Raw genomic sequence first — 23,481 nt, forward strand, 5'->3', positions numbered from 1 at the left:
TCAGTTCATTTTGAGTCGTGAGATTCTGGAGGGCAAAAGTCCTTCCTCCTTTATCTCTGTGCCTTCCAGTACCCAGCACTATTCTGTGCACATAAGAAGGGCTTAGCAAAATCAAACCAGGCAAATGAGCCGTTAATACCAAAATACATTTGGCTCCAAACAAATTTCCCTGAGTCCATTCAGTATTTGGAATAAATTTATCTTTATACCATTTTTTGTTGTGGTGGAGAAAAGAGAACCAGAGAGCTAACATTATTTACTAAAACAGAACCCACTGCAGGAAGTACAAAACAGGTAATGACAACTTCTTCAGAAGAAAACACAACTGTTAATAGAACTAAGAGATTCATACAGATACCAGACTGTATACACAGTGACATCTCAGGAAAAAGTCACTGGCTATTACTGTCTCTCAAATGCCTGTCGAATTCAGACCTTGGTAACCACTTCCTCCCAACGCGTAGAATCACCCCAGAAGATCAACTCAAGCAGAAGATCATTTGAGGACAAGGGAACATAGTCTCAAGACCGGAATTCCCACAGAAAATAGCCTCACTGAAACCAACCAACATTTTGGTGCAGTTAAAGTAGGGCATGTGATCAAAAACAATCAGAAGCACCAATGCCTCTAAACCACAACACTCTCTGGATTTCAGACTCTGCACACATGTTTCCTGTATGATGTTGTTGCTATTGTTCAGTCGCCCAGTCGTGTCTGATTCTTTGCGACCCCATGGACTGTAGCATGCCAGGCCTCTCTGTCCCTCACTATTTGTTTACCCAAGTTCATGTCCATTGCATCGGTGATGCCATCCAGCCATCTCATCCTCTGACACCTTTTTCTTCTGTAAACAGAAGGTTTCTGTATACAGTTTAGAAAACCTTCAAAAAAATATATATGTTGTGAAAAATCGCCTCAGGGCAATTTTAGAGAAATCCCCATGACTTTTCTGATGGAGTAATGTCAAGAAAGGAAAATCAGTACTAATGATTCATATTTCTGATTACAGTCACAGGGCATGGTCTGGCTTGAGGTAAGAACCAAGCAGTAGAAAGGTCAACTTTTCTTTCTACTTCCCATTACATAGGTAAGGTTTGAAGATCTATTATTATCTCACAGTGCTTATGGACACACAGAGGTGAAATCAATTAGTCATAAATTTAGAAGCAATATTTGTTCTAAGTGGATATAAATCAGCTCTGTGCTAAGAATTCAGAGAGTTACTTAACTCTCTCTGCTTGTTTTCTCATCTTGAAATAAGCATAGTTACAGTATTTGCCTCATAGGTTGATGGAAAGGATTCAATGAACAAATGTAAATAAAAGGCTTAGCACAGAACTATTATATAGCAGCATGCAAAAATGTCAAAATATTGAGTATATTATCAGATAGGTCTCATAATTATTTATTCCTTTTTCAACAGACAGAATGATCTATTGAAAATAGAGCCAAATTAGATGTCTGGTCATATATTCCTTTTTCTGCTTCTATTGTTGGCAAGTTGTTTTAATCTTGGTATTTATCTTGGTTAATTCCACAAATACCTATTGAGTACTTCTATGATACGCACTAGATAAGACTCTGGCCTCTCTGTAATACTGAAATTAATGCTGTGAGGACCAAAGAGATAATACACATGAAGGGTTTAAAATCCTCATAATTTAACAGATAATGGGAAACATTATTCTCAGTAAAGCAAAATAAAGCAAAACTATTTTAAGACTAACAAAAGGAATTTAGTTATTACATGCAAAAAACATGTGGCTATAAGACACCTTAATCAGACATTCTTAACAGCTTGTACCCTAAATCCATCATTATTCTGAAGAATATCTAGGTTATGCTAAAATGTATAGCTAGAGGTTTATATTTTTGTATGAATTATAATAATTTATTATGTATTTGATACAAGTGTTTTAACTGAAAAGATATTCAGGAATTGAAACTGTGTTATATAGGCATATATTTTATTTTAAAATATATATATGAAATAAAAACAAATGGGTTACAATATAACCCATTAACATTAGAATGGCCAAGTCTGTTAAACAGTATGTAAAGGGGTAGACAAGGATACAGCAGTATTTTTTTAACAGTGATATAAAATGTCAAGGTAAATGAAAAAAATAACTTGAGACACCAATTTCCAGAAAATCATACTAGCAGTTTTCTAGATTTGGCAGTCATTATTTAAAAAACTATAAAAAAAAGTCCACTCATAACACAAACAAAAATATAAAATACTTTTGGAAAACCTAGACACAAAACTTTCAGTGCCTATATAAATAAATAAATAAGAAAACTGTATTGTAAGAAATGGAAAGGTTGAATGCATGAAAAATACCTGTAGAAGAAAAAATGGAAAACTAAATATCTTAATCATATGCAAAGTAACTTAAACTTTTTAAAAATGTCCATCAAAATCCCAATGTAATTTTAAAAGTAAATAACATTATTCAAAATTTCATCTTAATATTCAAAATAATGCTACATGCTAGAGAATTCTAGCCAAGTTTTTAAAATAAATAATTTTATGCTACTATTTCCTGGGATCTAAAGTAATTATTGGAATATACAAAGATACATACATTGATTTATTAAAAAGAGGGATTCTGTATCTTTATATATGTGATTTTGTACACTGGAAATGTAGTTACTTACCCCTTTGAGGTAACTAATTTTAGGGGCTATCATTAAGTCCCAAATATACTGCTATGAAATTGATTAATTTATCAAATATTTCTTAAATACCCACTTTTTACAATATAAGATGTGAGGTACTATGAGAAGTAAGAAGTTATAAAATGAGTAAAATATAAGTTGATTTCATGTAGCTTATACTTGATTTGGAATATAAGTGTAATAAAACATATGGTAGAAAAATATAAGATGTTTTTAAACATTTTAAGCACTGGTGGTAATATTATGCCATTTTTATTGTAAATATAAAATTCAGACACATATGATACCTGAGTTTTGGTATGATGGCACTCTGATGGGTCTGCAAGAATGTTTACTATAAAATGTACCTTCAAGGTACAGACAGTAATAACTTATTCAGTGGGAATGTATTAATAGTATCCATTTGTATGTAGGACAATGTGCTTGAAATAAGGGCATTTTAATTTTAACCAAATTAATTTTTCTGAAGACAGTTTCCATAACTACTCAAATTCATTGAGAAAGACAAAAAATACATTATTAACATAGAGGCTATGTATATTTTATTTGCTCTGTAAGACTCACTAATAATTTTGCAATTAAATGTAGATGTAAAAATCAGATTTCATTAAAATCCATTTTTAATATCAGAAATAGTAACACATTGTTCTCTATGATTAAAGAAATGTTTTATTATTCTCTTGGGTTTAGGGAAAGCATTGAGGCTAGAATCCTTCCTGATACTGTACTTTAGTCCACACAGAGACCACATCTGATGAGCTACTGAAGAAGGATGCCATTCTGCTTAACTCTTTTTTGATATATGCAACAGAATATAGCAAAAATCAATAATAGAACAGACATACCTAAAACATGGTTATTCTTCATGCAAGAAAATGGTTTGAAAATCCTAACTGAATCCTTTGTTAGCCAGAAAATATAATGCTTTGGAGAAATATCCAGTAGATGAATATATTTAAGAACTTTATTTATGGAAAAATTTAACAAATACCTGGGTATAATATTTTAAGCAAATCTAATCTAACCTTGGCTATGAGAATTTTTCTTTTGGGCCTTTTCTAACCTTAAGTGATTGACTGTCTAGTTATTCTAAAATTAATAGTTATGAAATTCCACATAGGGAAAATGTGAAAACTAGACAATTATGTACATTTTGATGTACATGTCAAAAATCTATACACTACTACAAATTGGCATATCCATTTGCATAAAACATAAGTAGCAATTATTTCTTCTGCAGAAGCTGTGGAATAGAGACCTAGGACTAAGGATCTGTGTTCCTTACTATCCTAGGTAACAATATTTCAAGCCTCTCATTAGATCTACAAGAAGATTATTGCCTGAGAAGATGGGTATAATTCACCTTTGGATGACTTCTAAAATGTTATGTCAATGACTCTGCCATGATGGTTGGCCCTCAGTAATTTGCACTGAATCTTGAACCAAAAGACTCATTCCTCTTTGCAAACCTGGAGCAGTCAAGGCTGGTTTCATTGCTTACATGTAAAAAATTTTAGAACAAAGTTTCCTAAAGAACATAGTGTAAGCGCAACACTAGAAAGCTGTCCAACATAGAAATTAGTGATGGAATGCAAGAGACCATTTCTGTATTTTAACTATGCCCACAGAATTATACGATGGCATTTATACATATGATCCATCTTAAGAAGAGTGGTTTAGAAAACCAGTAAATTTAGGGGAAACTACTTTAAACTGAGTCCTTGTGATATAATTAAGAAGGGAAGGACAGGCTACTAATATAATACTACTTTAAATTTACTGTATCCTTTGTATTTGCTTACATAGTACCAGGGCAGTAAATATACTATCTCATTTAATCTTCAAAAGGACACTGCAAGTTAGAAACTCCTATCCCCATCCAGATGAGGAAACTATGACTTGGAGGAGCTAAATGCCTCATTCAGTCTGGTGAGTAAACCACAGAGCCAGAATTCAAACCAAGTCTCTTTGACCCTCAACTCTTAAGATCTATATTCTACTACTTTTTAAGTGTCATTATTAATGCTGATCTCCCAGTTGGGAAACAGACCAGGACTCTCCAATAACATTATGTGGTTGTCAGTGAATTATCTTAAGTATTTTTAAAAAATTCAATAGTTGAGCCTATGTAATTTTTTCATAAGAAAAAGTTTCAATGCAGATTTCCTGTTACATATAACTTGGTAAACAAAGTTCAGAAGTTTGTCACATCGGTTCCAGACATCTGAAAGAACAGTAAACAAATGAGGAGAAAACGATGAGAGAGCTGGGCAGGTTGTAACAGGAAATGCATAAGGATTGGCAAGGGGAAATCTATGCTATTTTGAACCAGTAGATCAGATGTTAACTGAGATTAATATTGTAGCCAATATTAAATGCAGAAAAACTCATCTGTTAGAAAACTGAACAAAAAACAGGTTAGAAATTTTGAACACTGGGGTTTGTTTTAAGAAAGGTAGCTTTTGGAAATTTTAACTTTTTATTTCACAAAATTCTGTATTATTTGATAATTTCACAATGGCATGCACTGTTTTTAAAAACGAAAACAAAATTAACCATATAATTTGAACAATAACGAAATTCCAGGGCTCTTAAAATAGGGTTATGGGAAGAAACAGAAGGTCAGAGTCTGTGTTTGCTTCTATTCTGGTGAACCCCGGGACACACATTCATTTGCCTTTTGTAGCTCAGAATTTCTTGACTTCCAATTTATTGATTTACTAGTGACCTAAATAGGAAATGGCCCAATTTATTTAGAACAGAAAAAAAGCATCATAGATTATTCTCACGGGAAGGAAATTTTTCAAAGAACATACTCATGGAGGAATTGACCTATAGTCCGAAATAATTATCATCACGGTTTGAGGAAAGTTGGGTTAGTAGGGTGGAGACAGCGATGGCACCCCACTCCAGTACTCTTGCCTGGAAAATCCCACGGGCAGAGGAGCCTGGTAGGCTGCAGTCCATGGGGTCGCGAAGGGTCGGACACGACTGAGTGGGGTTGCGAAGGGTCGGACACGACTGAGTGGGGTTGCGAAGAGTCGGATACGACTGAGCGACTTCACTTTCACTTTCATGCATTGGAGAAGGAAATGGCAACCCACTCCAGTATTCTTGCCTGGAAAATCCCAGGGACGGTGGAGCCTGGTGGGCTGCCGTCTATGAGGTCACACAGAGTCAGACACGACTGAAGCGACTTAGCAGCAGCAGCAGGGTTAGTAGGGAGTAGATCTACTGGTTAAATTCAACTATTACACAAAAGGGAATTCTCAACTCTCAAGTCAGTTTTACGGTACTTGGTTCCTTGTTCATAATACAATGTTGTAGAAGTACCAACACCAAAATTTTATTGACTTTGTACGTATTCCATTCATCTATAAAATATTCTTAAAAGGTTGTGTTTTTAATGAATAGATTTGTCTTTGGATAAAATCTTAAGACATTTTGTATCAGTCTTTATTTTAATGTTATAGAGCTTCTTAGTAGGATTACTCTCTTTCACTAAGAACCAATGTAATCCAATGAGACACAATCCATTTGACGGAGCTACGACTTCTGGATGTTGAGTTTTCTGAGCCAATAGATCTCTTCTGAGATTAAAAAAAAAAAGAGAAAACAACTTGGTAGCATGTACATTTGCTTGACAGATGAAGTTAGATGAAGCAGAATTTTAAAAATAGCAATGGAAAGCAAAAGCTATATCCCAATGCATGAAAACCCATAACCGTTCTACAGGAAAAGGTATTCAAGGTGCGTCTCAAGGAAGAGAAAGCTGTGTATGGATACAAACTAAACAAATTGCTTGCCATCTTCTGGAGGGCAAGGAATCATATGAGAAAAATGAAAAAAACACAAAGCACAGAGGTGTACCTATTTGAATTTCCCAAAGGCTGACACTTAATTCCTCATCATATTATGGAGAAAATAAGAAGGCATATTTTTATCTATGCCACCGATGAGGAACAATGTACACACAGCTCAGGATAGGCTCACAGTTATCTTTGCTACTTTTGAGCCATGACTCAGCAGTTCCATTCCATGCATAAATCTCTTATCAAATATATGACTGAAATATGAGATTAAAGAACCCCAGCTTCCCCGCCTTCATTTGTGGGAATGTTCCTTACAATGCAGTTTTTAACTATATGAAACAGAGTGTTCCTTTAGATGTACAAACTTCCCCATCATGTAGTTACGATAAGCAAAGTGCTGAACTATCAACAAATTTTCAGGCTAAAAGTACATAGTGACACACACTCTATGTAAGAGCAACATTATTCCACTGACTGAAGTTCCTGCTTCTTCCTACTTGTCATGACTGCTCAAGCCTTCTATGGTCAAATTCTATAAACAGTTATAGAAAATATAAATGGAAATTTATTAACAAGTTTTGAAATAAGATGGAAACTTATTTTAAAATCTATCAAATAATATCTTAGCAATAGATTATCACATGAGATTTTCCTTAATTGAGGACCCCACGTGTCACTAAAAAATAAAACCTTCAGCAATTTTTAGGAGATTAGAGACTTTAAAGACTCTAAAAAGCAGAAGGAATAAACAAAACTGGAAGCTTCCAGTGGCTGCAGGTTTTCCCTCTGTTAGGACCTGTTAAGGTTCTGTCAAGTCATTAAGGAATAATGATAATGTGAAATGCCTTGTCCAGGTAGATTATATCATCTTATTTCTCTAACAATAGAGATCTTAAGATATGTTAAATTAATAATAATGCAGAGTTGTAGAGCAAACCTGGAAAATTTTGTGAGTTTCCTTTTTCTTGTTCTTTTTTGTTGGGACAGGGTTCTTTCAGAGGAATGAATATTGACTACAAGTAAGGGGAGGAGCAGGTTGGAGCTGAAGATGGTAAAGAGAGAAAACAGAGTTCTCCTTATTTTCTGATTTGCAAAAGAGGAGGGATTTTGTTTGTATGTTTGTTTGTTTTGCTTTGCAGCCCAGAACCTCTAAGATCTCTCATTACAGAACTGAGGGGCTCATTTCTACAAAGTTATTTTTACAGAAGACTCTCTAGAGGCCCATGGGTTGCTGAGTAGATGCTATAATATAAAATATACAAAATGACAGCTTGTATAATTTTTATAATTTTTCCTGACTGAGAACAGCATGCTTGTCAAGTTGGGGAAAACACTGATACCTGAGTTAGATGCTAGTTAACTACGTGAAACCAGGATTTCTATATAAGCAACATTAGTAGTATCATACTTGAAATTATGTGAAGTTTTAGCCTTTAGAAACTTTACAAAGTTTTAATGATGACTTTTAAGATATGAGAGACTAAGAACATCATAAGAAGAATATTTGGTAATTTTTCTCCATATCAACATATACGTACATTCACTATATTTGCAAAATGTTACTAGATATTTTAGCAGTAAGGAAGGAGAAATAATGAATTGGGTAAGATCCCTATTTGCAAAGATCTTATAATCTAATTGGAAAATAAAGCATAAGCACTTGAAAAGTCAAAGCACAAAAGTCACATAACCAAAATAGTAGGAAGGACAGCTTGATACATTAAATAATTAACGATCAAATTAGTGTCTAGACCAGAGGCTATTACACCTGGATGTGCCATTGAAATTATGTGGAGAAGTTTTAGGAAATTAAATGCTTGAACTTTACCTAGACCTCTTGAACTAAATTTCTGGGCAGGGCATGGGAGGATAGAGGGCATAAATTAAGAGAAGGGAGATAAGTTGGGGGAAGCAAGACCTGGCATTTTGGACTTTATAAAACTCCCCAGTAATACTGACAAAAACAGTTCGACACAGCTTAGTGGAACAGTATTTGAGAACTGCTGTCATGGGCCAGGATGGCACCACTGGGCAAACATATTTTTGCCATTACAAGTAGCATATAGACTAAATGGGCTTTGAGTTATGTAGGATTTCAGCAGAAACTCTCAATTCTCTCCATCTCCACCTCTGTGATGCTGAGCACAGCAAAGGTGAGAAAGACTAGACTACATCATGAGAGTGAGAGTCCACCAGGGAAATTCTTACATTGAATTTAAAAAGAAAGATCTTGCCACACACAGAAGAAGAGCTCACCAGGGAAAAGGAACAGCATGTATTCAGGAAAGTAAAACTGGGTTTGAAGCATGATACACTGAAGAGTTGTTCAGAAGAGAGGGGTCATACAGGGGAATACCGGACTCTGGAGAGGATCAGATTTCTTCTTTGAGTTCCATTGTGTTTTTATTATGGAAAAATGTCAGTGCCAAGTCTAAGATTTTATGTCTCAATTCAATAAACATTATGCTACTTTTGCTTATTCATATTACATCCAAATAGTTAGTGTCTTACTATATTCATTATAGTCTACACATCTAGGATGCATTCTTGGCTGTGAAAGTTTGTTTCTTTTTCATATTCTTTAAAGATGGTTCTAGGTTCTTTAGTCAAATTCATTCAATTCTCATACTTAACAGCAAAAAGCCAGGACTGCACTGATCTGCTATTGGTGACGAAGTATTTGTTCACAAGATGCCTTTGTTCAGAATGCCAGAAAGCAAAAGTGAATCTCCAAGACGATTATCAGTGTTACTGAAGATTTAACAGTTGGGGCTTATGCAACTTGAATTAAATACCAATATTTTGGTTACCTGAGTGAGTGATTCCTGGTAAGATCAGGTTGACGTTCCTGCAGAATTTCAAAGATGTTGGGCTGGCGCAGAAATGCAACAATCTTGTCATTGTAAGCTGGAAAAAAAAAAATATATATATATATATAGTATGTAACAATATTTTCAAATCTGTTAGTTTTATTCACATAAATCCAGACTTCTTTTGTTTTCCTGATTAATATTTCCTGTATTCAGAGTCATAGTTTAGAGCCCCTGTGCTGTGCTGTGCTTGGTTGCTCAGTTATGTCTGACTCTTTGAGATCCCATGGACTGTAGCTCACCAGGCTACTCTGTCCATGGGGATTCTCCAGACAAGAATACTGGAGTGGGTTGCCATGCCCTCCTCCAGGGGGTCTTTCTAACCTAGGGATCAAACCCAGGTCTCCCGCATTGCAGGCAGATTTTTTACTCTCTGAGCCACCAGGGAAGCCCAAGAATACTGGAGTGGGTAAGCCTATCCCTTCTCCAGGGGATCATCCCAACCTAGGAATCAAACCAGGGCCTCCTGCATTGCAGGCAGATTCTTTACCATCTGAGATACCAGGGAAGCCCTTAGAACCACTATAGATAACTAAATTCCAATTTGTGTCTGTCCTGCTGTATGAGTATTGGACATGTTAGGTGTGATTGATTTATGCACTCATTAAACTCATTTGATGAGCCATATTTATTATCAAATTGCAAGATGAGATCATCAACAAGATTCTAGATACTGATACTAATACTGATTCTAGACACTGAGACTTATCAATTTCATAAACAACTGCTAGAAACGGAAAGCCATCTTCTGATTAAATGTCAGCCACCCACAGGGGTAAAGAGGCAGAGCAAGAGTTGCCAACAGCAACTACTGAAATGCAGAGGCAAGCCATTCCCAAATTCTGGGTGGAAATAAATGCCACTAAGTCACAGGGTAGCTCTTTACCAAATCAACTACACCAACAGCTACAATACAACCAGCATCATCAATTATGTACATAATATTTTAAAAGGAAAATCTATATCATAGTTAAGGTTGGCTAATGTCTATAGAAATTTTAAATGTAATTAAAATTTATTAAAGGCTCTGCTAATATTCTTTTATCAAGAAAACTAACTTGCTTACTTAAGATAATTCATCTTCATTACATTTCTATTTCTAATCTGAAATATAGATACATTTAAATCACAGAACTGAGTATCTGAATCCTCAAACACCAGAGATTTCTAGTTCAGTTAATACTCTTGTGTTCATAAATATGATCAAGAAACATGCCTTACTTACTTAAAAAATCAGTCAAAAGAAACATAATTCTCTAGTCATCTGCCACTTCAAATTTTAACTACATCATGCTTATCTTAAATGCGAATGAAATTTTAAAAAATACTATCTGCTAAAATGGAATCTCATTATTGAACTCAATGTGTCCTAACTGCACTTTTCACAACATATAAATAATAAACATACTTTTATAGTTGAAATCTTATCACTAGATTTTTACATTTCATCTAAGATCAGAGACTAGATAATTTTTAAACTACAATTTTATAGTACTTAAAAATCCTATGTGTAGTATTTAGCATCAAATTAGTAATTATACAATAAAATATAGACTACTTGATTTCTACTCAGAATTTCTTCTTATATCAGTGGTTCTCAAACTTCTTTAGGACGTGTGCACTGCATTATATTTCACGGTAAATCTTTCTTTAAAAAATAAAACATTTAAGATAAAACCAGACAAATGAAGAGCTGCTCAAATTGAAGATGGAACAGCCCATTTGCCAGCCTATCCATTCCATCTACCTTAGGGGCTCCAGGTTTGAAAACTGATCTACTTCAACCTCACCATTTTACTAACAACTCAAACTGTTCTTTAGGCCTACTGGCCTGTATTCATTTATATTTATTTTACAATTTTGGCACTTTTGCTATCTTGAATTTGCCACAAAACCCCTTAAGAATGTGCCCTCATGACTACTACAGGCTCACACACCATTTAAACTCTGTCTCAAGTATTGGATATATATTAAACAAATATGTTTGTCCAAATGCCTAATTTAAAATGGCCACACAACCCAGTTGCTTTAACAACCTATTTTTCCTTAACTTCAAGAATCTAGCATAAAGACTTCACACAGAAAAGGCAGAGTAGTATAAAAATTCTCAGCCTACAGGATTTTATAAGACATAAGTGTTTGATACTCAAATCAGTTTTTTAAGGATAATGCAACTGTTCCTCTGTTGTCAGAGAGGCTGACAACAGGGAAGCATCAGCAGAGAATGCGTGGTGCACACTGACATGAAAGCAAACATGAAGACTTTGAGGAAGAGGTGACATACCCACTGGAACCATGTCCTGGTACTGCGGCCTGCTGACTGTATTGAACGTACTCGACGGCCTGGGAAGAACTGGTGGTCCTGCATGTCGAGAATCTTCTCCTACCTGCAAACACAAGCAGTGTTTACATTCTACACTAAATCCCAGAGTACTTTACAACGGTATCCTAAGCCAAGTTGTTCAGAATACCGACAACAAGCATTGCTAAGTACCAACTGATCAGAACAGAGGCTAGCTTGAAGAGCGGACATAGGACTCTCAAAAGCTCTGCTTCAGTTGTTGAACTGAGGGGAGTGGTTGGGGTATCCATGTCCCTGAGAGGGGCCAGAGCTGTGACTACTGACCAAGCATAGAGAAGGAGCTCAATATGCCTATGGGGATGTAGATGCTAAATACATGTTCCTCTGAATTAACTTCTACCTGACCTACCTGTTGCAGGTCTGAACACAGACCTGCAACAATATATCAGAGAGAACACTTGGGTGCAACAGAATTCACTGGGGCACTGCCAGGATATGACTTCTTTTGGCCAAGCAAGTCAGGGAATCCCTTGCCTCAGCAGAGGAGGAGCTGAAGAGCAGCAGTCTTTGTGAGGGTTTCCGAGTTGAGTATTATCTTCTCAGAAGCAATTGTACATGCTTATTAGTGCACCCAGAGCAACAGCTCTTTCTGGTTTGAACCTCCCACACCAGCAAGCTAATCATAGCAGGTGTGGAGGAGCTAAATAGGGTTGCCCCAACCCAAATTAGTTTTTTTACCTACTATAGACTTAGAAACTCATATATATAAGTAGATAAACAAAAATGTCCATTAATAGTCTTACCAGAAAACTCTAACACTGCTTTAGCTTCTGTTTTAGCATTTTCCCCCCACGTTACAGAAATATTTCATGACAACAGTAGAACAATCATATGAGAGAGTTAAGAGAACAAGAGGCAAAATAACTTCCTGGATTTATAAATTTGTACATTTATTTTTTAATAAGTTTTTGTTTTATTTTTATATTTTTAAATTTTAGTTAATTTGTTTATTTTTAATTGGAGGATGACTGCTTTACAATATTGTGTTAGCTTCTGCCATATATCAACATGAATCAACCACAGGTGTACATATGTCCCCTCCTCCTGAGCCTCCCTCCCACCTCCCACTCCATCCCACCGTCTGGGTTATCACAGAGCACCAGATTTGAGCTCCCTGCATCCTATAGTAAATTTCCGCTGGCCATCTAATTCTACATATGGCAATGTACATGTCTCAAAGCTACTCTCTCAATTCATCCCACCCTCTCCTTCCCCTCTCGGGTCCACAAGTCTCTTCTCTGTGTCTGCATCTCCACTGCTGCCCTGCAGATAGGTTCATCAGTACCGTCTTTCTAGATTCCATCTATATGTGTCAATATGCGATATCCGTCTTTCTCTTTCTGACTTACTTCACTCTGTATAGGCTTTAGGTTCATCCACCTTACTAGAACTGAGTCAAGCATGCTCCTTTTTATGTCTGAATAATATTCTGCTGTGTATATGTACCACGACTTCTTTATCCATTTATCTGTCAATGAACATCTAATTGTTTCCATGTCTTAGCTAATGTAAACAGTGTTGTGATGAACAGTGGGGTACATGAGTCTTTTTCAATTATAGTTTCCTTAGGGTACATGGTCAGTAGTGGGATTATTGGGTCATGTGGTAGTTTTATTCCTAGTTTTTTAAGGAATCTCTATACTGTATGCAGGTCAAGAAGCAACAGTTAGAACTGGACATGGTACAACAGACTGGTTCCAAATTGGGAAAGGAGTACGTCAAGGCTATATATTGTCACCCTGCTTATTTAACTTATATGCAGAGTACATTATGAGAAATGCTAAGCTGGATGAAGCACAAGCTGGAATCAAGATTACTGGGAGAAATATCAATAACCTCAGATATGCAGATGACACCACCCTAATGGCAGAAAGCAAAGAGGAACTAAAGAGCCTCTTGATGAAAGTGAAAGGGGAGACTGAAAATGTTGGCTTAAAACTCAACATTCAGAAAACTAAGATCATGGCATCTGGTCCCATCACTTCATGGCAAATAGATGGGGAAATAATGGAAACAATGGCCATCATCAAAAAATCTGCAAACAATAAATGCTGGAGAGGGTATAGAGAAGAGGGAATCCTCTTGCACTGTTGGTGGGAGTGCAAGAGGATTCTTGCACTTGGGCTCCAAATTTTCTTGGGCTCCAAAATCACTGCAGATGGTAATTGCAGCCATGAAATTAAAAAACACTTGCCTCTTGGAAGAAAGGTTATGACCAACCTAGACAGTATATTAAAAAGCACAGACACTACTCTGTCAACAAAGGTACCTCTAGGCAAAGCTATGGTTTTTCCAGTAGTCATGCATGGATATGAGAGTTGGACTATAAAGAAAGCTGAGCGCGGAAGAACTGATGCTTTTGAACTGTGGTGTTAGAGAAGACTCTTGAGAGTCCCTTGGACTGCAAGGAGATCTAACCAGTCCATCCTAAATGAAATCAGTCCTGAATATTCACTGGAAGGACTGATGCTGAAGCTGAAACTCCAATACTTTGGCCACCTGATGCAAAGAACTGACTCATTGGAAAAGACCTTGATGCTGGGAAAGATTGAAGGTGGGAGGAGAAGGGAACAACAGAGGATGAGATAGCTGGATGGCATCACTGACTCAATGCACATGAGTTTGAGTAAGCTCTGGGAGTTGGTGATGGACAGGGAAGCCTGGCCTGCTGCAGTCCATGGGGTTGCAAAGAGTCAGACATGACTGAGCGACTGAACTAACTATACTGTTCTCCATAGTGGCTGTATTAATTTGCATTCCCACCAACAGTGCAAGAGGATTCCCTCTTCTCTATACCCTCTAAAGCATTTATTGTTTGCAGATTATTTGATGATGGCCATTCTGGCTGGTGTAAGGTGATACTCATTGTAGTTCTGATTTGCATTTCTCTAATAATGAGTGATACTGAGCATCTGTTCATGTATTTGTTAGTCATCTGTATGTCTTTGGAGAAATGTCTATTTAGGACTTCTGCCCACCTTTGGATGGGGCTGTTTGTTTTTCTGGTATTGAGTTGAATGAGTTGCTTGTATATTTTGGAGATTAATCCTTTGTCAGTTTTTTCACTTGCTATTATTTTCTCTCATTGTGAGCATTTTCTTTTCACCTTGTTGATAGTTTCCTTTGCTGTGCAAAAACTTTTAAGTTTAATTAGGCCCTGCTTGTTTATTATTGTTTTTATTTCCATTACTCTAGGAGGTGGGTCATAGAGGATCTTTCTGTGATTTATGTCAGAGTGTTTTATAAATGTTTTCCTCTAAGAGTTTAACAGTTTCTTTGAGCTTATCTTTGTGTATGTTTTTAGGAAGTGTTCAAATTTCATTGTTTTATACATAGCTGTCCAGTTTTCCCAGCACTACTTAATAAATCAGTACTTTTAAAATACAGTTTCTACTACTACCCACTCAAAGCCTCATAATCATTTTATCACACTGCTTCAGTTACGTGTTTGGTGGAGGTTTTTCTAAAGGCCCTAAAGTGAAAACGTTGTCCCCGTCCTTCACTGCCTGTTTATTCTTCAGAATGTTCTCACTCATTCTTCAAAGTGCAGTTCAAACAGCCTCTCCTCGATAAAGCTTTCCCTTCCCTTCAAGCTGATGTCAAATGCCACCTTCTCTGACTGCCATAGCACTTGGGGGACATTTTAAAAGCAGCTGCCATTATTAACAGTCTATAAAGCACTTTTCACTTGTATTGTTATTCATCTGGATTATAGTTAGTTTTATATATTCTCTCTGTCATTTTTTTGTATACCTCACATTAACCATGTTTCTACACTACTGGTGTTCAATAAGTTTTCATTTGTTGGATGGAAGAGATACCCAAATTTCTACTACCTGGAATATTTGCTAAATGAGTCTAAGAGAATGGCTGGGAAGACTTGTGAATGTAACTAGAATTTTCCCACTGCACTTCTCTTGAGTTATTGGCTTTGAGAAATGAAGCCAGTATATACATGAAGCCAATGAAATCTCCTCTTGGGGGAGATTTTGATCATTAACTACATCTTGTTCATCATTCACCAAACTTATCGTTTCAATCTACCAATATATACTTTCCATTCTGTCAGTAGGGTGCCTTTTGTCATCATTTCCTAGAATAGTCAAAGTTCTTCTTGACACCCTGCTTCTTCAAGCCAGACCATCAGTCTGTGGGCAAGCCATGATAGATGTGCAATTACTACAGGATGTGCATGCTTCCAACAGCTGGGCCAGAAGGCACATTCACCTCAAAGGTTTAACAATGCTGGGGCTAAATGCTGAGACTTCATAGGGTCATCTTAGTGCCACTGCTCAGTTTCCATCCACAAGAAGAAAAATTGTCATTCAAATTTTAAGGTGGATCTTAGTATCCTTACTACTAGACCATGAAAATAATTCGAATTCTGAGGCAGAGGAGTTGAAAGAAAGTATAAATAAAGTTACTAATCTCTCACACGTTGTTCTGATCAGACTGAACAGTCAGCATCATATGGTGGAGTGGAGATAAGGCAAGTGTCTAAAGGGCACAGGTTGTGTGATAAAACCAGGCACGGCCCTAATATGCTACATATGATGTACAAAGTCCAAAGGTAAGAGGTCTATACTGCTTTTTAGGTGAATGTATTAGCATCGTCCAGTTTACCACTAATGGTTTATATGACAGCCAGGTAGAGATTTATTAGCTACTCATAAAACATACATATTTTTGTGCATACCTCATCCTGCAATATATTTATATATCATTTTTATATGAGCTTCTTGTGTGTACTCGTCTATGTCTGCACTTTTAACCAGCAAACACACGTGATCCTTACAGCCAGTATGTAAATCATGAGGGGAAATTCCAAGAGTGGAATTCTGGTAAATCAAATCCAGTTATTTATTGCATTCATAATCTTTTCTTATAATAGAAGCTACAAAAATATTTGACATACAATATAATACTGAAAAGATGATACGCTCATAGACAAAACCTGGAAAAGGAATGCAGGAAAAGAATCTTAATTCTACTCGTCTAAGGGAATTTTTATGGCATTGAAACATGTATAATATCATGTACGAAACGAGTCGCCAGTCCAGGTTCGATGCACGATACTGGATGCTTGGGGCTGGTGCACTGGGACGACCCAGAGGGAGGGTATGGGGAGGGAGGAGGGAGGAGGGTTCAGGATGGGGAACACAGGTATACAGTGGCAGATTCATTTCGATATTTGGCAAAACTAATACAATATTGTAAAGTTTAAAAAATAAATAAATAAATAAAATACAAAAGAAAAAAAAGAAACAATGTATATAAAGTGATGATATATGACATTCAAAGCATAAGTCTATTGTTGCTGTTGGTCAGTCACTAAGCCGTGTCTGACTCTGGCAACTCCACGTCCTGTGTATAGCACACCAGGCTTTTCTGTCCTTCACTATCTCCTGGAGTTTGCTCAAATTCATGTTCATTGAGTTGATGATGCTACCTAACCATCTCACCCTCTATTGCCCTCTTGTCTTGTACTGAGGAGAGAATATTTGACATAAAACATTCTTCTTTTATTTATTTAACCTGCAACCGAAAAAGGGAAACAGAAAGAGAGTATTCCTTTTTTCTGTTCTTTTTTGGTTAGGTTATTGGAGAGCCCTCATGTGGTTACCATGGATCACTGCAAACCAGCAAAGTAGAGTACAGTAGAGCTTTTAATTCTGCCCATTTTCTCCGGGCATTTCATGTATAGAAATCAACTCTCTTATATACCCTAATTTTAAAGAAGATTAGAGAGGATCACAACCTCATAGCTTAGGCCGGAGATTTTCATCTAATCCCACAATCCTCACTTAAGAAATGTCCCTACCTTTAACCCAATTTTAATCCCCAATTAAAATCTCAGGGACAGAGAAGCCTGGCAGGCTACAGTCGCAAAAGTCAGACACGACTGAGTGACGGAGCAAAAGCTATGTTCATTTCTTCCTATGAAGTTGCTATCAGGTATGCCAAAGGGCTCCCCATCACCCTCTCTTGAACACTGTATTGCATTATGAATCTTCTCTCATCACCCACTGAACTTTAAAAAAAAAAAAAAAATCTAATTTCTTCAACCTTTCCTCTAATGTCTTGCTTTTAAATTTGCAATTTAGGTTCTATTTGTTTCCAGAGAAGCCCTGTCAACATTCCAGTACTTTTCAGCCTCCAAATGACAGCCTCAAACTAGAAAAACAAAGCAATATGAAAGAGCCAGCAGAATTCAATAAATCCCACACCCTGCATTCCTACCAACCAACAGGTCACTTGCTACAGCTGGGACTCACCTCGCCTGCGCTGTGGCTGCGCTGCCGGGTCAGGTGTTGTCGATGCACCAGTGCGCTCGTGGGTCTGCTGCTCTGAAGCGGGAGTCGGGGATCAATGAAAGTGGTGGTTCGGGAGTTGTGGTCAACAAAAAATGCCTAGGAAGCAATCCACTGAGTCAACAGTCCATACATGCCACAGACTTGTCGTATCATTTCACACATTCAGGAAGAGACCCACTTTGCAGCAATAACCTTAGCTCTGTTTTCTCGTAATTTCAAATCTTCGGGAGAATTACTCCTTCCTCCCTCGGGACAGACCAGAACACAGGAAGCAACGCTTAGACTGGATTCAGAGTGAAGAGAGCAGGAAGGAACATGGCCCCTGTGTTTAGGAAATATTCTTAAGAGACAGTCATCAAGTTAGGATCTTAGAAAAAAATCACCTGATTGGACATTTGGGCTTCTCTTAATTGATGCTAAGTGCATACTGCTATGGGATATTACCAAGTTCTTCTTTCAAACATCACTGACTTCTCTTTTCCTTTTATGCAATCAGCTACCAAGTCCTCCCCCCATTTTCCCAATATAGAGTCTCCTCTATTTCTCCCATCCCAGCCTGGCTACCATTCATTCCATTATTTCAGGACTTTCTCTTAAATGTAAAATTATTAATAGTTTCTCGGTTGTTTCCCATCTCTAACAACCTTGATTCACTGAATTCGCACATCACTATGAGAATATATTTTTCTAAAAGCTTTGACTATATCTCCACTCCAATCCAAAACCTCTACTGGCTACCTGTTATCTACAAAAAAAAAAAAAAAAATTCCAACCCTTTGGTCACTTTCTAAGACTCTTTAAAGTCTCCTTATTTGCTCTTCAGTTTCGTCATCAGTTACACATCTAAATTCTATCACATTCAATGACTCTGGGCAAGTCACTTAAGTTCTCTGGGCTACAGATTTCTTATAAAAACATGTCTCCTTCTCTCCCTCATCCATAACAAATATTTCTCCCCCATAATGTGACAGGAGGGAGGAAACCATGTCTGACACATTTACTGCAGAATCCCTAGTGACATGAAATCATGAATGAGCATAAGCCATTTCCCTCAGTTTCGCAGTAAAGTCTGCAAGCAATGTAGAAAGGCCTTTAAAAATTCTTTTTAATTCTAACGCTCTTCACAAGAGCTATTTTTCATTATCAGTAAGAACCAAATGGTAGTAAGTTTTCAAAGAAAAATTCATTCAAGGCAATAATGAAGCCCATTATCTCAAGGACAATTAAAAATGTAAGTTTTCCATGACCAGGTAAAGTTAATTAGGTCATCAAAGATAAAAAGGGCTATTAGGAAAGCCTGGAAACTCACTATTGATTAAAATGTCAGGACACAAGCTATGTGTCAAATAACCTAAATGAGCAAAATAGAACTGACAACTCAAACTGATGGAGCTCCTTTAACAAAGTACTATACCTTAAAGACTAGGAAAGAACATATCTAGAAAAATCCCAGGGGCAGATGGTATATTTATGCCAATTTAAATAATCACCTTTCCATTATGAAACAAAATGTTTCTGCAGATACAGAATCAGGGAACAGGGCACAACAATCTGTAAGTAGCTCCCAAATAGGCAGAAAATGACTTCTTTAAAAAATAACTTTAAGTAGAAAGTGCACTAGAAACAAAGCAGAGAAATAACCAGAACCAGAATCCTTGTTGGCCCTTTTCTCAATGTCTGATTTCTAGGTACAAAGATTAGATTAAATGGAAGTCGTGTAGGAGATGGTGTCATCAACCTTATATCCCTGGGTAATGTTCCCTTTTTTCATAACCTACCAGGTGGAATGTCTTACTTCTCTGATCCTGTTAAAAAAAAAAGTACATGAATTGTAAACCCTACACAGGTTTGTATTGACAGGCTCTGGTCTCAAATGTGACACCAGTTCCTGTTTGATTTGAGCTTCTAATCAATATCTGGATATTACTTCTGCCACTATTTAAAATGTCCTAAAATAGAAATTCAATTATTTTTATAAGTAGACATTTCAAAATAATATCATATCAATCTCACATCCTCTTTAAGAAGATTAAGCTCTTATTACTTAAAACAATACTATGAACCATGCTAAGGGGAAAATGCAAAGAGTATGAAAATAGGATTGCCTTCTTACTCTACCTAATTTCTTAGGCATGTTTTGAAGGTGCAGGCGGCCGTTTAGAGGTAACAATGATGCACTTGTAATTGTAAGGACAAATGGGTGTGTCCATCTAGGTCAGTTGTGATTTACATGGAGTGTCACAGTATAATTTGATGTTAAGAGGCTTGTCTAAAATCCATTCTCTAAAGAATTATACTGTAAATGCCTTCAGGGTAGGGACTCCTTACTCACCCTGTTCTCTCTGATAGATTTTAGGGTTACGTCTGGGAGAAAGAGGGTGCTCAGAAAATAAACTTCCAAAAACTTGAATAGCAGACTCTTGACCAAAATACAAGAAGACAAATGACAATGAACTAACCAAGTATTAAAAATCACTAATAGATGGAGAAATATACCATGTTCATGGATTGGAAGAATCAATATAGTGAAAATGAGTATACTACCCAAAGCAATTTATAGATTCAACGCAATCCCTATCAAGCTACCAACAGTATTCTTCACAGAGCTAGAACAAATAATTTCACAATTTGTATGGAAAAACAAAAAACCTCGAATAGCCAAAGCGATCTTGAGAAAGAAGAATGGAACTGGAGGAATCAACCTACCTGACTTCAGGCTCTACTACAAAGCCACAGTTATCAAGACAGTATGGTACTGGCACAAAGACAGAAATATAGATCAATGGAATAAAATAGAAAGCCCAGAGATAAATCCACGCACATATGGACACCTTATCTTTGACAAAGGAGGCAAGAATATACAATGGATTAAAGACAATCTCTTTAACAAGTGGTGCTGGGAAAACTGGTCAACCACTTGTAAAAGAATGAAACTAGACCACTTTCTAACACCATACACAAAAATAAACTCAAAATGGATTAAAGACCTAAACGTAAGACCAGAAACTATAAAACTCCTAGAGGAGAACATAGGCAAAACACTCTCTGACATACATCACAGCAGGATTCTCTATGACCCACCTCCCAGAATATTGGAAATAAAAGCAAAAATAAACAAATGGGACCTAATTAACCTTAAAAGCTTCTGCACATCAAAGGAAACTATTAGCAAGGTGAAAAGACAGCCTTCAGAATGGGAGAAAATAATAGCAAATGAAGCAACTGACAAACAACTAATCTCAAAAATATACAAGCAACTCCTACAGCTCAACTCCAGAAAAATAAACGACCCAATCAAAAAATGGGCCAAAGAACTAAATAGACATTTCTCCAAAGAAGACATACAGATGGCTAACAAACACATGAAAAGATGCTCAACATCACTCATTATCAGAGAAATGCAAATCAAAACCACTATGAGGTACCATTTCACGCCAGTCAGAATGGCTGCGATCCAAAAGTCTACAAATAATAAATGCTGGAGAGGGTGTGGAGAAAAGGGAACCCTCTTACACTGTTGGTGGGAATGCAAACTAGTACAGCCACTATGGAGAACAGTGTGGAGATTCCTTAAAAAACTGGAAATAGAACTGCCTTATGATCCAGCAATCCCACTGCTGGGCATACACACTGAGGAAACCAGAAGGGAAAGAGACACGTGTACCCCAATGTTCATCGCAGCACTGTTTATAATAGCCAGGACATGGAAGCAACCTAGATGTCCATCAGCAGATGAATGGATAAGAAAGCAGTGGTACATATACACAATGGAGTATTACTCAGCCATTAAAAAGAATACATTTGAATCAGTTCTAATGAGGTGGATGAAACTGCAGCCTATTATACAGAGTGAAGTAAGCCAGAAGGAAAAGCATAAATACAGTATACTAACGCATATATATGGAATTTAGGAAGATGGTAACAATAACCCGGTGTACGAGACAGCAAAAGAGACACTGATGTATAGAACAGTCTTATGGACTCTGTGGGAGAGGGAGAGGGTGGGAAGATTTGGGAGAATGACATTGAAACATGTAAAATATCATGTAAGAAACGAGTTGCCAGTCCAGGTTCGATACACGATACTGGATGCTTGGGGCTAGTGCACTGGGACGATCCAGAGGGATGGTATGGGGAGGGAGGAGGGAGGAGGGTTCAGGATGGGGAACACATGTATACCTAAAAAGAAAAAAAAAAAAAAAGAAAGAAAAAATAAATAAATAAATAAAAATCATGTTTTTTTAAAAAATAAGCATAGAAAGACTGACAAGTTTGAGAAAAACAAATGAGAGAAGTGTGTGTGTATGTGTGTGTGTGTTGGGTAAAACATGTGGAGAACTGAAGACTGCTGCTACTGCTACTGCTAAGTCGCTTCAGTTGTGTCCCACTCTGTTCGACCCCATAGATGGCAGCCCACCAGGCTCTGCAGTCCCTGGGATTCTCCAGGCAAGAACACTGGAGTGGGTTGCCATTGCCTTCTCCATTGTGTGAAAGTGAAAAGTGAAAGTAAATTCGCTCAGTGGAGTCCGACTTGTAGCGACCCCATGGACTACAGCCTACCAGGCTCCTCCATCCATGGGATTTTTCTAGGCAAGAGTACTGGAGTGGCTTGCCATTGCCTTCTCCGAACTGAAGACTACAAAACCACAAATAAGATAGAAGGTTTCAAAATATCTCAAATGGACATGTATAAACTACCAAGTTAAACCTTGAGAAGTCGAAGACAAAGTAGTGATTAAATGCTTGCGATCCAGAAAGACAAGCCTGGGTCTGAGGCCTAGCTCCACCACTTACTAGTGGCATAACCTTGGGCAAACTACTTTTCTTTAAACCACAATTTCTTTTCTGTTAAATAGGGACAGTAATGCCTACATCAAACAAAGGTAAAATGAGATGGTTCATAGAAATTTTTGAACATAGTCTCTGTGACCCCTTAAATGTGACTATTATTACTATTACTATTACTAATAATAGTTTTAACTTCTCAGACATTTTTCTAAAGATCATAATTTTTCTCCCTACAGTCTATACACCAAGCTCAAAAAAATGGAGAACCAGTAAAACTGTACTTCCAGGCTCCTTCTAGCTCTGTATGGCCTAGATTACGTTCTGGCCAATGAGATGTAAACAGAGTGCCACGTGGTACTTCTGGACAACCTCCTTACAAGGAGATTTTCACAAGGTGAAGTCTTCCTTCTGTTCTTCATCCATTTAGCTTCCTAAAACAAAGATGTGAACCAAACAGAGCTCCAGCAGCCATACTGAACCTTGAAGAGTCTGGCTTTAGTAAGACTGAGTGGCTAAGCAAAAAACCGTAAGGAGCTAGGCTCTTACAATTTAAGGAACCACCCTAAAACCTACAGACTACCTACCTCTGAACTTCTTCATATGAGAGAATAAAATCTTGCATATTAAACTTTGTACAGGTTTCTGTCACAGG

General features: G+C 37.1%; 1 protein-coding gene across 4 annotated transcripts in view; it reads right to left on the reverse strand.

Annotated features, from left to right (window-relative positions):
- The window catches only part of HECW2 (HECT, C2 and WW domain containing E3 ubiquitin protein ligase 2), a 448,549-nt gene that overhangs the window by 70,411 nt on the left and 354,657 nt on the right, over positions 1-23,481 (reverse strand). For all 4 annotated transcript variants that reach the window (XM_027563360.1, XM_027563352.1, XM_027563383.1 and 1 more), the window contains 3 exons: positions 18,003-18,137; positions 11,650-11,752; positions 9,306-9,402 (listed from right to left, as the gene is read on the reverse strand). In XM_027563360.1, the coding sequence (XP_027419161.1) occupies positions 9,306-9,402; positions 11,650-11,752; positions 18,003-18,137 (335 nt within the window). The remainder of the gene's footprint in view (positions 1-9,305; positions 9,403-11,649; positions 11,753-18,002; positions 18,138-23,481) is intronic.

Source organism: Bos indicus x Bos taurus, chromosome 2 (genome assembly GCF_003369695.1).
Source record: "Bos indicus x Bos taurus breed Angus x Brahman F1 hybrid chromosome 2, Bos_hybrid_MaternalHap_v2.0, whole genome shotgun sequence".
NCBI classification, from domain to species: domain Eukaryota; kingdom Metazoa; phylum Chordata; class Mammalia; order Artiodactyla; family Bovidae; genus Bos; species Bos indicus x Bos taurus.